Below are 14587 nucleotides of genomic sequence, written 5' to 3' on the forward strand. Positions count from 1 at the left end.
GGCTGGCTCTCGGGCTCACCAGTGCCGCACACTGGCCTCTCCTGTGTCCTGTGGCAAGATGCGGATTTTCCACGGCTTTGCTTTGGCCTCTGTTCTCTCAGTGCAGCTGTTCTTACTGGGAATTGCAGATGAGAGTCCCAAGTATTCCAGCGTTCCTTTGCTCTTTCTGCTTTCCCCTTCCCTTTAGTTTGTTGATTGATTGATTGAACTCGTCAGTTTACGATGTTGTGTCAGTGTCAGCATCGTGTTTCAGTCATACATGTACATACATATACTCTTTTTCATATTTTCTTCTTTATACGTTACTACAAGATAATGAATATATAGTTTCCTGTGCTGTACAGTATGAACTTGTTTATCTATTTTATATACATTACTGTGTATCTGCAAATCTGGAACTCCCAGTTTATCCCTTCCTACCCCCTTCACCCCCTGGTAACCGTAAGTTTGATTTCTATGTCTGTGAGTCTGTTTGTGTTTTGTAAACAAATTCATTTGTGTCATTTTTTTCTTTCAGCTTTTGACAAAGTTAAGCTAGAGCTGGGCTTGAAGCACAGGTGTCTTATTGGCTTAGGGTAATTCTTAAACCGCAGTCTCATTTCCAGCACCTTATTTAAAGCTGTTTTGAAAACCTGGACACCCTATTCCATTGAACGTGCAAGCTGAGGACCGTTCCCTGAACTTGAACGCCCCTTCAGAGCGAGCGGGGGAACTGCACACTTCCCGGGTTTCTCGCACGCACCTGTGAAGGAATTCCCCCCGCAGGACGCTCGCCTGCTCTGGGACTCACAAGGGCGCGCGGAGGACGCGATTATTATCAGATAAACAGAAATCACTTCCCCAGCCAGTTCCTGGACGGTAACAATACAAGGAACAGTCGTCTGTAAACGGCCTGGAGACCCGGCGCCCGCTCCCCTCTCCCCCGTCCCGCGCCCCCGCGGAGCCCCGCACGGCCCACCCCCGCTCCCGTTTCACACGTGAGCTCGCTGAGGCAGAGAGGGAAGTCAGTAACGCGGCCCACCAGCACGGAGACGCGTGGAGCCCGGAGGCAGCCCTGGGTGGCCCGACACCCCCAGGCCCCCGCTGTCACCAGGCAGCAGGCTGCCGTGTTACCGTGGAGACATGATGCCTGTTCCAAAGCATCTCCTGACCCCTGGCCCGTGTCCTCCTCCATCACTTTTCACTCTAACAGGAAGGGCTCTAAAGACATCCAGTCTTGTTCTCCAGGGTGTGAACCTCTATTTCCGTGACCTTCCTTGGTGGCAAGCTGGCCAGGGAACACCTGGTGGCCCTGCTCAGTTCTGGGCAGAGAACAGAGGCCCAGACACTTGGGCTCTCCCACCAGGAACGCCTGTCCCACCAGGAAGAACGGAAGGAACTGAGGCTCTTTTCCTTGAGGAAAAGAAGACTTGAGGGGGAGGTTAGCTGCGTTCAAACAGTTGAAAGGCTGTCGTGGGGAAGAAAGCCTGGTTTTGTTGGTTTGGGCCCAGCGTGTAGAATGAAGGCCATTCTCTCATCTTTCACTCAAAAATCATTTAGTTACACCAGAAATTAACACAACATTGTAAACGGACTAGACTTCAAATAATAGAAAAAGAAAATCATTTAAAGAGGGGCTTTGATGTGCCGAACAGTGTGCTCAGTGCTGGGGTCCCTGACCTCAAGAAGCCCACCGCTGGACATGGAGGGCAAGTGTGAGGCTGGGACGGTGGCCCAAGGGAAACGAACGTCCACGAGGACCACCAGCGACAGAAAGAGGGCGGAGTGGTGAGGAGGGTGCCTTGGAGTGAGACAGCAGGCGAGGGTTCAAGCACACAGACCTCCCAGTGTTCTCCAGAAGGTCCCAGAGCCTGGGGAGGGGACGCCTCTGCCATGCTCAGGACGGGAGCCAGGGTGCAGAGTGAGGTGCGTCTGCTTGGGGCTGCTTGGGGTCATTCTGGAAGATGTCACAAAAGCCTTGGCGAGGCTACAGTTTGCTTTTATCCTGGAAGCTGTCGAGAGTCTGTAAGGAACTTGAATCACCACCTTTGATTCTGGTTGTGTTACAGAAAAATCCCTTTGGTGGGATGGGTGGCTGGTCCCTGGAGCCTGGGAACTAGGTTGGGGGGTGGTGTGTGCACAAGGTGTGCAGAGAAGTGAAGCTGGGGGCAGAGAGACGGGTGAGGAGATTCTGGGGGAAGATGAGGTGGGACCTTGAGCAGAGGAGAGGCAGGGCATGCAGGAAATGGGTGTGGGGGTACCTAGGAGCCGCCAGACCTGGTGATGGTTGGGTGAAGGATGAGGAAATGGGGGTCTCCAAGGCTGGGGGGCCAGGAGGACAGAAGGCTGACGGCCCAGGAGTCCAGACAGGGGACTGGACTAGGGATGAAATGATGAGGCCATTTTAGGCCACGGGAGCCCGAGGGCAGCTGGGAGTCCAGGCAGACGGACTGATGGGTCTGGGGAGCGGGGGTGGGGGGGCACTGGAAGGGCCCTGCGGCTGCAGCAAATGAGGGTAGAGGAGCCATGAGAATGGGTGGAGGGCTCCCAAGTAAAGGGGGAGCATGGATGAGGCCAGGCCAGGGCTGTGGAGCGGGGACCACTGGGTGAAGGCATTAATGAAGGAGGTGGGGCTGACAAGGAAGAGCAGCACCAGAGGAACAAAAGGACACAGAAGAGGGAGTGTCCTGGAGCAGGGAAAGCAGAGGGCCAGTGCTGGCCGGAGGGTCTGGTAACCCGGAGGGTGGTGGCGGGGTGGGGTGCAGGGGCAGAAAACAGGTGCCAGGAGGCTGAGGAGTGCGTACGGCAGAGACAGGGAGCATGGGCAGGGCAGAGTCTGGAGACGGCACTGGGTGGGGAGGGAAGTCAGGAGAGGATGACCTTGAGGCGAAAAGGGCTCGCCCTCCCAGCCTGGGCCTTGGTGGGGGGATGGCTGTGGCCACAGGCAGTTTGACCGCGAGCCAATGGATGTCCGTGGACGCGTCGGGCAAAGGCTGAGCTTTGAAAATACGTTCCCCAGAAATTTGGTGCTTTCTTGTTGCAAAGTCTGTCCTGGTTAGTAGGCATTTTAGAATACGTATCTGGACAGACAGAGACAACACCCATTGGCCTCCCCTGAGAATGAATCGTCAGATGTTTTCTGTCTTCCCAGACCTTTCCCGACACCTGTGCTCGCCAACACGAGATGCCGCCTCACACGCTGCTTTAAATTCCTGCTCGCTCAGTATGCGATTTATTTCTCCAACATCATTTAAACGTGGGGTCCATTTACTGATCTAACCCCTGGCTTTTGAACGTTCGGATGCCTCTCTGCCTTCTTGCTAAATCAGACAGTGCTTCGGTGGGCACTTTGGGGCCAGGGTGCTGCTGGTTTGGAGGTGCCGTGCACTTGCCCTCCTGGAGGCCCTCTGTTCTCCGGCCATCAATACGTGGATCTGTTTTTCCTCATTCCCTTCAACGAGTATCAACAGTAAAAAACTCTTTGCTAATTTGTTAATGAAAAATGGTGTTCTTTGCTCTCAATTTTCGCTTAGCAACGGAAAGGCTTCACTTAAATTGCCCGCAGAGAGTTTGAGGTTAAGGGCAATTAAATGTAATTAATTCATAATTGAACTTTTCCTAAGTTACAGGGGACAGTTTACTTCAGCTGCCAGTAGAGGGCCCTGTAGTCCCGTCGAATATCAACTCCAGAGTGAAGACGGATTTCAACAGCGTGTGCGCTTTCAAATTCTGGGAAGCGCTACCAAACAGCTAGTTCTCCATCCGTGTGAATTTTATGGACTTGACCTTTTGTATTCTCCAAAGACACGCTGTCAAACGTCCGCCATCAGCATTAGATTCTCTTGGGTTAGTACATACTGGTGGAACAATGAAAACCTGCTTGTGCTTGGCATGCTTGAATTACTAATTAGATCTGCCCAAATGACCCTTGGAAGCTCTGGAAGTTCTTTCTGAAAGGGTCCTATTCTGCTTGCCACAGAGAACCTCAGGAAAAACCAGCTACTTTTTTTCAGTGGTTGTGCCTTAGTCTACCAAACTGAAAAGGACCATACATCCACCTGTCCATCCACCTGTCTACCTGTCCATCCATCCATCCATCCATCCCACACAGATTTGCTGAGCATCTGTGATGTGCGTGGCGGGAGGCAGGGACAGCTGGGAACTAAGAGACACCGTCCCTGCCTGCAGAGTGTGTGGCCTCCTGTGTCTGAATGGGAGCGGCTGGGCGGTCAGGCAGCCAGTGAGGTGCTCCTGTGCTGGAGAGGAGCTGGAGAGGGCTGGCCTCTTGGAGGGGAGCTTACTTTCCTGAACTACAGTCACTTGGATTCTGATGCAATACTCAATATGTGAGGACTTTTGTTTAGCATTTCTGTCATTTAAAAATGATGTTTAAAATTTCTCTTTCCATGCAGTATCTTCCCTGCAATCGCAGGAGTCCCTTCAAGCCCTCGCTGAGTGTCACCTGGGATAAACCGTAAGTGACCGTCACAGGAAGAACGGGTGCGCTGAAGAGCCAGGAGCCCAGCAGGGCTGGCCCTGCACGGAAAGGAAGGCAGGTAAACTGAGGCAGAGAAGGGGACCAGGAGGGCGCTGGGCACAACTGACGGACCATGACAGGGGGTGTGAGGGAAGCAGGCCGCGCTGGTGGCAGGAGCGCCTGATGCCGCTGCTGGTTATCAGGTCGGATTCGAGGGATGGTGTCCGGATGGTACCAGGCGTCAGGCTTGCAGACCATGCAGACTTTCCCCTGCAGATCCCTCCTCCCAGCCCACTCCCAGCTAGCGATACTGGAACTAATGGATTCCCGCCTGCTGCACGACTCCGTGCCAACTTGGAGAAGCACAGGGGTGAGTGACTGGGCGCGAGGTCAGACTCCCCCCACCCCGCAACAGGCACATTTTAGCTGAAGCTAGAGCACCTCTGCTCTAAGCGTTTCCAAATTGGCCCAAAATTCTTGAACGCTGGTGGCATCAACCCCGGTCCCAGGTCGTCCCATTACCCACCACAGAACAAGAGCAGATGCACACCCTGTTTATGGTGATTTACAGCCCACAGCCGTCTCCACATACCTCGCTGACAGACAGAGCCTGGGGCAGCATCCGCAGTCTGGACCACCCTCCCCCTCAGGCCTGCCCCACCCTCTGCGGGGACGTGGGAACGCTCTGAGGCTGCCGCTCACTTTTGCTGTGAACCTAAAACCGCTCTGAAATGGAAAGTCTATGCTTTAAAAAAAACTTGGATGCCTCTGTGTGCTCCCTTTCTCAGCCTGAACCGTCCCCACCACACAGCGGGAAGTGACCGGCTCTCTGCCAGCAGCCAACTCGGGGCGGACGGGCACCAGCGCCTGGTTCCTTTATTTTCACACCTGGTGCTGCACCCAAGTGGCTGAATTCTCCCTCTGCGTCCCCTCTCCTCCATCACCCACCCCCTCTGCTTGAGCAGCGCCATCTTGAGGGGTCAGGTGTAGGTCTTTGCTTTATCCTTATTGGATTTCACCTTGTGAAGGTGGGGCTAACGTAGTTATGACATTTCTTATGTATCTGTGTTTTTCTGAAAAAACATCACCCATGAACAGCGATGCTGTCTTTGTTTGGGTTATTAAGCAGGAGCAGAATTCTCCAGGATCTTCAGGAATGTGGTTGGCTGGGCTCCCCATCGCCTGACTCCTGGACCAGCTGTTTACACCAGCACATCTGGGCAAGCTCCCTTGGCCTGGTGCCATCAGCAGCTGGCCGAGAGCCCAGCGAGGAGCCCTGGTGGGCGGTGCCGCAGCCCGAGCAGCACCTCGGCCCCCTTTCATCCCCGCTTGCCGGCCAGTGTGGCCACGTGGGCTGGACACCGGCCGGGTGGCCCCCTTAGCCCTGCTTTCTCAAGTCTCCCCCTGGTTCCAGCCGTCAGCGGCCAGATGTCTCACAAAGGCAGGAAGGGAGGACGCAAGGACCCCAGCGAGGAGACAGCATCTCTCCCAGGAGCCACAGCGCAGAACGGGGACTATTCTGCTCCGGCCAGCTCTCCCGGGCGCCTCTGGCCTCCCCTTGGCCTTCCCATGGGCGGTCTGGAGGGTCAGTGCAGGTGGAGACCGGGAGACGTGGAATCCCGCGGGAGCTGCCAACAGGACGCCCCCAGTTCCTTCCCTTTCTCACACTGAAATGCTCCCCCTGACACTCTGACCCAGGAATGGCCTTGCCCTTGGGCACAACACAGCCTTCACGCCCCCAGGGGACAAGGTGGGGGGCTGCGTGATGGCTTTGGTGTCAGACCTAGGCTTAAATCCAGATCCCTTACTTCTTTTGTATTTTTTGGTCAAAGTAAGTTTTGAGCCTCAGTTTTCTTGTCTGTAAAATGGAGACATTAATTCCCGCCTCATCAGAGATTGGGGGAATTAAAAGGGAAAGTCCTTAGCATGTGCTGGACTCCTGGCCGGACGACCGGAGTCCCCCTTGCTCCTCCCCCCACGATCCACCGTCATAAACGCCCGAGACGGCTGGCATCTGGCCTCGACAACTTCTTTTGTCCACAAAATACCTATTCGATATGAATCACCTATAGCCTGTTTCTTACTGTTAGCTGTATTTCTAATACTTCCTAGCTCAACAGACGTATATTCCTTTCCACAGATAGCTTTAGTGAGAGAGAATTTTCAACAATTGTTTACTTGTTCAGTCAATGCATTTCTTTAAGAAACCCATTAGAGTTATTGTGTGGAGAAGAAAGGAAGCCTCCAAAAATAATGAGAACAAAATGGATCTGAATTTGCACTTGGGAAACAAACCAGAGACTTGTTTTCACGTGTGCAGGGTGCTACACGGGGAGCAAACGCTCCAGTGGAAGGGAAATGAATGTGCTTCCTCCTGGGGGCATTCTTTGCTCTATAGAGATTAATTCAGTCCTGGGAATTCTTTCTAAGAAGATGTGACGTGTAATCAGGCCCTTCTCTTATTTCTCCTCCAGCAAAAGCCTCAGACCCACATTCTGTTGCCCTCAAGTCGGCCCGGCCCCGGCGCAGGCACCTGCAGCGGGCTGGGGTTCCCTGCCATTGATTTACCAGCACAGACACAACACCCCGCTTTCCCCTGGTTAATTAAAAGCAAATACCTCTTTGCAAAGCAGATAGCTGCTCTGTCAGTCATGCCAGGACGCAGTGGCCTCACTGCACATGGTTTTTAATTGAGTGACTTCCACTCCCAGGACCTCTGGGTCTTTTGTTAATCAGTTTTATACACAGCAAAGGTGAAGCTCGACAAGGTGTGTGGCAGGCACTCGGACGCGGGGTGGCCGAGGTGGGGGAACGTGCTTTTCCGCATTTTGATGATCCAATATCTGGCACTTTGGGGTCCGCATCAGGTCAGTTTGTCGTGATTCTCATAAATGCAAAGACTGCTCATCTGACATCAAGACAAACTTCTCAGCAGCAGGAGGAAATAATTACTTGAGGGTGAGAACATCACGATCGGGTCTTTGGCTCTGCCCTCGAGTCACCCAGGAGGTGGGTGGGAGAAGAGAGGCTGAATCATTCAGTAGAGCTGATGTCATGACATTGCAACCCAGGAAAATTACTTAAATGTTTTGTACATCAGTTTCCTTATCAGCAAAATGGGGCTCCTGCCTCACTCATAAGGCTGTTGTGAGGAGTGAATGAGTTAAATCCCAGAGGCGTGTAGGACAGGGTCTGTGAAACACAGATGCTGATGAAATGCTGGTGTTTTTATACTTAGGAGCTTCCATTGATTACTTGACAATCTTGACAAAATTCGGTGTTTAGAATGAGTGAATTTAGGCGTTCCTTTGGGCAAGAGGATAGGTTTCTTTTACTTTTCCTCTGAAGGACTTAGTGCTTTGAGCTTAGTGGTTAAGTACACAGAGGCCACAAGTCAGGCTTCTGGGCTTCAAATTCCAGCTCACCTTCAAATCCTGGGTTAACCCCGGAAGTGTGCAAGTGTTGGGGAAGATTCCAGGAAGCTCAGTGGAAAGCAACAGCTGGAAAGCTAAAATAGCTAAGTGCATACCTTAGCTTCTGCCAAGTTAAAGGAGCTGGGTAAACACCTCGAGCTTTCCACTGACACTTCAAAGTACAGACAGTGTTCCAGGACTGAAGGCAAAATCATAACAGACCCGCGCTAATGAAAGGGAAAACAAAGCCTCTGCAAGTTCAAGCTGATCAGCCAGTAATTTAACTGCCTGTTAGAACAACGCCTAGCATGCTTCAGTGTGTCAGCTATGTATCATCCACAATGTCCAATAGACAATAAAAATTATTCAGCATATGAAGAAACAGAAACATGTGACCCATAGTCAGGAAGAAAAGCTGTGAAATAGAAACAGACCCCATGATGACCCAGTATTGGAATTAGCAGATAAAGACTAGAATGTAACTACTGAGTTCAAGGACTTAAAAGAAAAGATAGCTATATTGAGTGAACAGATGGAGAATTACAGGAGAGAAATAAAAACCTGAAAGAATAAGCAAATTTAAATCCTAGAACTGAAAAGCAAAATATCAGAAACACAAAAAATAATCCACAAGATTATTTAGTAGCGGATTGAAGACAGTAGAAGAAAGGGCAGGGAAATCTGAATATAGATGAATAGAAATTATCCAATGTGGAAACTGGAGAGACAGAACCTCAGTGCCTTGTGGAACAACACCAAGCAGTCAAATATACATGTAATTGGAGTCTCAGAAGGAGAAAAGAGAAAGTGCAGAAAAAAATATTTGAGGAAATAATGGCCAAAATTTCCCAAATTTGGTTTAAAACATATATTTATAGTTTCAATGAGCACAGTGAGCCACAAGCAGTAAAAGGACAAAGAAAAAACAAAAATACTGAAACACATTATAGCCAAATGGATGAAAACCAAAATAAAGAGAAAACCTTACAACTATTCAGAGAATAAAGACACATTACACACAGGAGATCAGTAATTTGAACTTTTGATAACTTTTCATCAGAAATAATGGAGATTAAAAAGACAGTGTGATAGCATCTTTAAAGTGCTGAAAGAAAAATATGTCAACACAGAATTCTATATCCATCAAAAGTATCCTTCAAAAATGGAAGTGATGTAAAAACATTTAAAAATAAAATGAACGCTAAGAAAATCTGTTGCCAGCAGACCTGCACTAAAAGCAATGTTAAAGGAAGTTCCTCAGCTGGAAGGGAAATGACCCCACATGGAGGTCTGGCTTAACAGAAAGGAGTGGAAAACACTGAAAATGGTAAATAAGTGCATATGTATAAAATACTAAACTTTTCCTCCTGATTTCTTTAAAAGACAAATGACTGTTTAATGCAAAAACAATATCACTCTATTGTGCTGTTCACAACATTTCTAGATGTAAAATGTATGATAAAGACACAAGGGACAAGGGATAACAAGTTATATTGTCAGATCCTCGCATTTTAAGTAAAACAGCACAGTACTGACTTATGCAGACTGTGAGAAGCTAAAAATGACTACTGTAGTTTGTAGGGCAATCGCTGAAAACAAAGAGTCATTGCTAAAAATAAAAGACAGCAGAGGGATTCAGATAAAATGCTACAAAGTACTGAATTCACCCAAAAGAAGGCAGGAAAAGAGGAACAGAAGAATAAGAAAGAAACGGGACAAATGGGGAATAAACAGCAAAACGGGAGGCCTAACTCAACCACGTGAATAAACGCATTTAAGGTAAAGACAGCGATCACTCCAGTTCAGTGGCAGATACTGTCAGATTGGATTAAAAAGCAAGACAAGTATGTGTTATCCACAAAAAAGGCACTTTAATTATAAAGACACTGAAAATAAGAGAGGATAAAGCAAGCTGGTGTGGCTGTCATGTTCTTATCAGACTAGGACGACTTCATGATAAGTACTACTAGAGACAAAAAGGGACATTTCATAATGATAAAAAACCAGCCAGGAGACACAGCGTCCTAAATGTGGATGCATCTCTTTTGTAACAGAGCTGCAACGTGCGTGAAGCAAAAACTGACAACTAAAAGGAGAAATTCTTTGGGTTTTTTTTGGGGGGGGGGTGGAGGTAATTAGGTTTCTTAATTAATTTATTTTTAATGGAGGTATTAGGGATTGAACCCAGGCCCTCATGCATGCAGGGCATGCACTCTAAAAGGAGAAATAAAGAATTCCACCATCATAGTTGGTGGTTTTAATACCCCCTTTCAGTAACTGATAGGACAAGAAACAACAAAAACAGAAATCTGAAACTGAAAAAACAAGTCACAGAATGAGAGAAAACACTTGCCATATGTGTGTCCCACAAAGAACCTGCACCCAGAATATATGAAGAACTCTTACAAATCTCAAGACCAGCAGTCAGTGAAAGGCAGGCAAATGACTTGAACAGGCATCTCAAAAAAGAAATTATAGAAGGACCGAAAAGCACATGAAAATGGTGGTGATGCAGTTGTATACGTCACACTTAAAATGCAGACTGAAGATCTGTGCATGTCACTGTACGTAAATTTTACCTTAATAAAAACAGTGCAGGAGGATACAGGAGAGAAAGATCTAGGTTTGAACCCCACTCGGCCACTTGTTCTCGGTGGCCTTGGGCATCCTACTTAACCTCTCAGAGCCCCAGCTTATCTGGACTCCTGTGAAATTTTAATATTGAATATAAATATTCAGTGTCAGTATGCTCTAGACCTCGGTGATCCTTGTGGGCATGTGTGTGTACTGTGTATTCGTCCATCTCTCTGTTTATCATCGTCTTCTATCACCACCATCATTTATATCTAAACTGTAGCAGAGAATCACTGCTTTTAGAGCTGACACACAGTATCATTTGGTTTGACTCATGCATTTTGGTGATGATAAAAATGGAGACCCGGGGAGGTGAAGGGCTGACTAAGCTTGCAGGGCTGGGTCATGTAGGGCCCTTTGAGGGCACTGCGTCCCCTGGCACTGTGATGTAAGTGGATGTCCACACCACTGCAGTCAGTGCAGCTCCTGTGGGTTCCTGCTTACAGCCTCTGTGAGGGGTGACTGCAGTTCATGCCACGTGAGAAAGAATTAACCCCAAATGCAAATACGTGATGCCATATTGGAGGGGGTGGGCTGGAAAAAGAAACGGTGGGTTTAATGTTTAAGGAGACAGGTGAGCATTTCAGGAAGGGTTCCTGCGGCAGAAGGAGCCCGATCATGTTGGCCTATTTTCTTCTTTTTTTTAAAAAAAATTTTTACTGAAATATAGTCAGTTAGTATGCTACTGGTGGGAATGCAGTTTGGTGCAGCTGCTGTGGAAAACAGTATAGAGATTCCTCAAAAAACTAAAAATAGACCTACCGTGTGATCCAACAACCCCACTCTTGGGCACATATCCAGAGGGAACTTCAATTTAAAAAGACACACGCATCCCAATGTTCTTAGCAGCACTATTTACAATAGCCAAGACATGGAAGCAACCTAAATGTCCATCCACAGATGACTGGCTAAAGAAGTTGTGGTATATTTATACAATGGAATGCTACTCAGCCATAAAAAAGAATAAAATAACGCCATTTGCAGCAACATGGATGGACCTGGAGATTGTCGTTCTAAGAGAAGGAGGCTGATCTGAGTGGCACAGTACGGTATTTTTGCAAAGAAAGAAGCTGTGTCTAGTTGTCGGATGCTCAGCCAGATGCAATAATAAAATCATTTACGGGAGGATGCAACGGGAGGAAGTTGAAAAGGGAGGTGCGTATCAGCCTAGGGAAATTATCTGCAGGGGTCTGTGCTAGTTGGCTTAAGGAAATTAACTGCAGCATTGGAAAATGTAATCTGAGAGAAGGAGGGGAACCAGAGGCCAAGAAATGGAATAAATACCTTGAAGACGACATGCAGCATCATCTGGAGGCCGCTGTTGCCGGGGTATTTCCCGGCAATGTTAGTTGCGGACAAGTTGAAGAGGTTGGCTCCCGTTTCGGTACAGATGGCGTGGACCAGCATTTTCTTCCCCACCCCAGACGGCCCGGCCAAGAGCAGGGACTTCACCAGAGGAGCTTTCTTGTGCACCGCTGCAGAACCTTAAAAAGGCAGAGGAAGAGGCTCTAAGACCCTGCCTAGGAAATACATGGTTCTTAGGCTGGGACTCCTCAAGGCCATGACTCCGCGGCATGACCCCAGCCTGAGCCGCGATGGATGTGTCGAAGGCATTTCTCACCAGGGGCACGCCTCCTGTCTCAGCCGGCTCTGTGACACCTTTGATTTGTTGTCAGGGCTCAAGGTGGAGCTGTCGGGTCTCCTTGGGTATCTAATACATTCCTTCTCTCTCACCCCTGCCCCTAGCATTTCCCCAGACTCATAATTCTAAAGCGCATTCCTGCAATAAGTCACCTCTGGCATTTGGGGGGAGGGGGCAGGGGTCCCTGTGTCTGTCAGGGGCAGCACTACGCCCTTTGAAAGCTTGGAAAGAGAAGTGTGAGATGGACAGCAGGGTACACGAAGTGTTCAGTAGTGATTCTTAGGGGGAAAGGGGGAAAACCGAGGTCCAGGTGGCGGTCGCCTGACTGCTGTCTTCTGTCCTGGTTTCCAGCCTGTGGGCAGGGGCAGCCAAGCCGGCACTTGATAGTAGAAGGACCTGAGTTTACTAGGTCAGCCACATTGTCCACCCCCTCAAGCCCAGGGTGGGGCTGGGGCCTGAGTGTCTTCCATGGTCCCGAACGCGAGCAGAGCACACTGGGCGCTGAGGAATCCCAGGGTGAGCGGAACGAAGTCCTGGAGGGAGCCGTGATCAGCGCTGCTGCCGTCGTGTTGGCTGCCTTCGCTCGGCGGCTGGGCTCCTTGATCAGCTCTGAATGTGCCCGTATCACAGTTACTGCGCTTCGTCTTCCTTTCCTCTCGTCTGATTGACGAGATGGAGGGAATTTACCTAATACGTAGAAATAATTTTTGTGTTTCCCTCCCACGCTCCGCAAAAGCTTGGGAAGTAGTTTTGCGCAAGTTCTCTAAAACGGAGCTCCACGGGCGCGCTTCACTGGTGGTGAGCGCGGGGAACGGCAGCGTGTGATGGCGAAGCAGGCCCCGTTTTCCGCGGCAGCAGAGAGATGCCATTCTTTCTGTCTCCAGTTCACCACCTGGATACTGAGGGCTGCTCAGTCTGTGGCCCTGGCTGGGGACCGCTGGGGACTACCACGCGGGATAGAGCCAGGATTTGCTGTAAAGAGTTTATGGCCAGGAGAGGAGCTAAACCTGAGTAAGGTAACTAGGAAGGGAGGAAATAGTGCAGCGAGAGGCAGAGAGGAAAGTATTTCCTGCCTGAGGGATGAGGTGGGAGGGTGGAGGGGGCTCAGGCTGAACTTCCAGGAGAGGGTGGCGTCTGAGCTGTCCTGTGAAGAGTGGGCAGAACTGACAGGGCCATCTGATAAGGCTGCAAGAGAGGAGGAACGCAGTGACCACCCGCAGCCTGGAGTGGGAGGTCCTTGTTGCTCATCTATTTTGTATGTATTACTGTGTATTTGTAAATCCCAAACTCCTGATTTATCCCTTCTCCCCTCCTTTCCCCTTTGGTAACGTCTGTGATTCTGTTTCTATCTTGCAAATCAGTTCATTTGTCTCATTTTTTTAAAGATTTCACATATAAGTGATATCATGTGATATTTGTCTTTCTCTGTCTGATGTCCTTCACTCTGTGTGACCATCTCCAAGTCCATCCATGTTGCTGCAATCAGCATTATTTCATTCTTTTTTATGGCTGAGTATCAAGGGCAGTTTTCAGAGTTACCCAGAATTGCTAAGAGACAGAGTAAATTTCCAGGCCTTTGTGTGCTCGCCCTTTTCAACTTTTGGAGGATTAGAGAGTCACAAGGAAGCCAGTGTTCCGTGTCCTAAGCCCAGCTCTGCCCCTTCCAACCTTGGACTCGGAGAAAGTTCCTCAGCCTCTTGGAAAGACTTACTCATCTGTACAAGCGGGTTCAACGTCCACCTCTGCCGGGAGATGAAACACTGGACAGAAAACGCAGTTTCTGCTCCAGACGCGCTCTCCCCGCCCCCCTTTTTCCTTTCACAACGTGGGGGCAGTGACATTTCTGGGGGCGGGGGGATGTGAGGGGTGGATGCTGACCAGCTGCCTCCTGGGCACTCCCTGACTGCCCGGGGGCTTTGAGAAGTCAAACCTTGCTCCTGGGGCCTGGCTGAGGCTCCTGAGGACCTGAAGGCTGGCGGGAGCTTTGTCGCCTGGCGGCGTGGAGGGTGGGCTCGCGGTATGTCCGCAGTGCCCTCTGCCGAGTGGCCACCTGGGTTAGTCCCGGCATCGGCCTGAACAGTCAGGCCAACAAACACATTCTTCTTCGTATCTGGGTCCTATTTTGGACGTATGAAATTCAGGCAAAGCCCTGGAGGGCTGACGTCTGAGGGTGCTTCTCTGTCCGACTTGTTTGTACGCTGCAAACTCATGAACTGGTCTCACCCCACTCCGGAGAGGTCAGGGCCCGCGGGAACTTCCGGCTCCTCACTGACAACAGGAGGGTCCGGCGGATGCTTCCTGGGCACACCGCCCGGTACCTTCAGGCCAGCCTGTCGTCTCTGCCCGCCGCGGATGCGAGTACACCACACCCCAGTTTGTGAGGAGTTCTGTTAAAACCTCGCCAGCTCTCAGTGCATTAGGCTTCAACGCTTTCCATCAGCC

The 14587-nt window shown here is 49.9% G+C and overlaps 1 protein-coding gene across 2 annotated transcripts in view; it reads right to left on the reverse strand.

The window, feature by feature from the left end:
• DRC11 (dynein regulatory complex subunit 11) overlaps nt 1–14587 on the reverse strand; it is a 149739-nt gene that overhangs the window by 24026 nt on the left and 111126 nt on the right. For both annotated transcript variants that reach the window (XM_010948153.3, XM_045511559.2), the window contains exon 15: nt 11788–11987. In XM_010948153.3, the coding sequence (XP_010946455.2) occupies nt 11788–11987 (200 nt within the window). The remainder of the gene's footprint in view (nt 1–11787; nt 11988–14587) is intronic.

This window comes from Camelus bactrianus, chromosome 5 (assembly GCF_048773025.1).
Source record: "Camelus bactrianus isolate YW-2024 breed Bactrian camel chromosome 5, ASM4877302v1, whole genome shotgun sequence".
Classification (NCBI taxonomy): Eukaryota; Metazoa; Chordata; class Mammalia; order Artiodactyla; family Camelidae; genus Camelus; species Camelus bactrianus.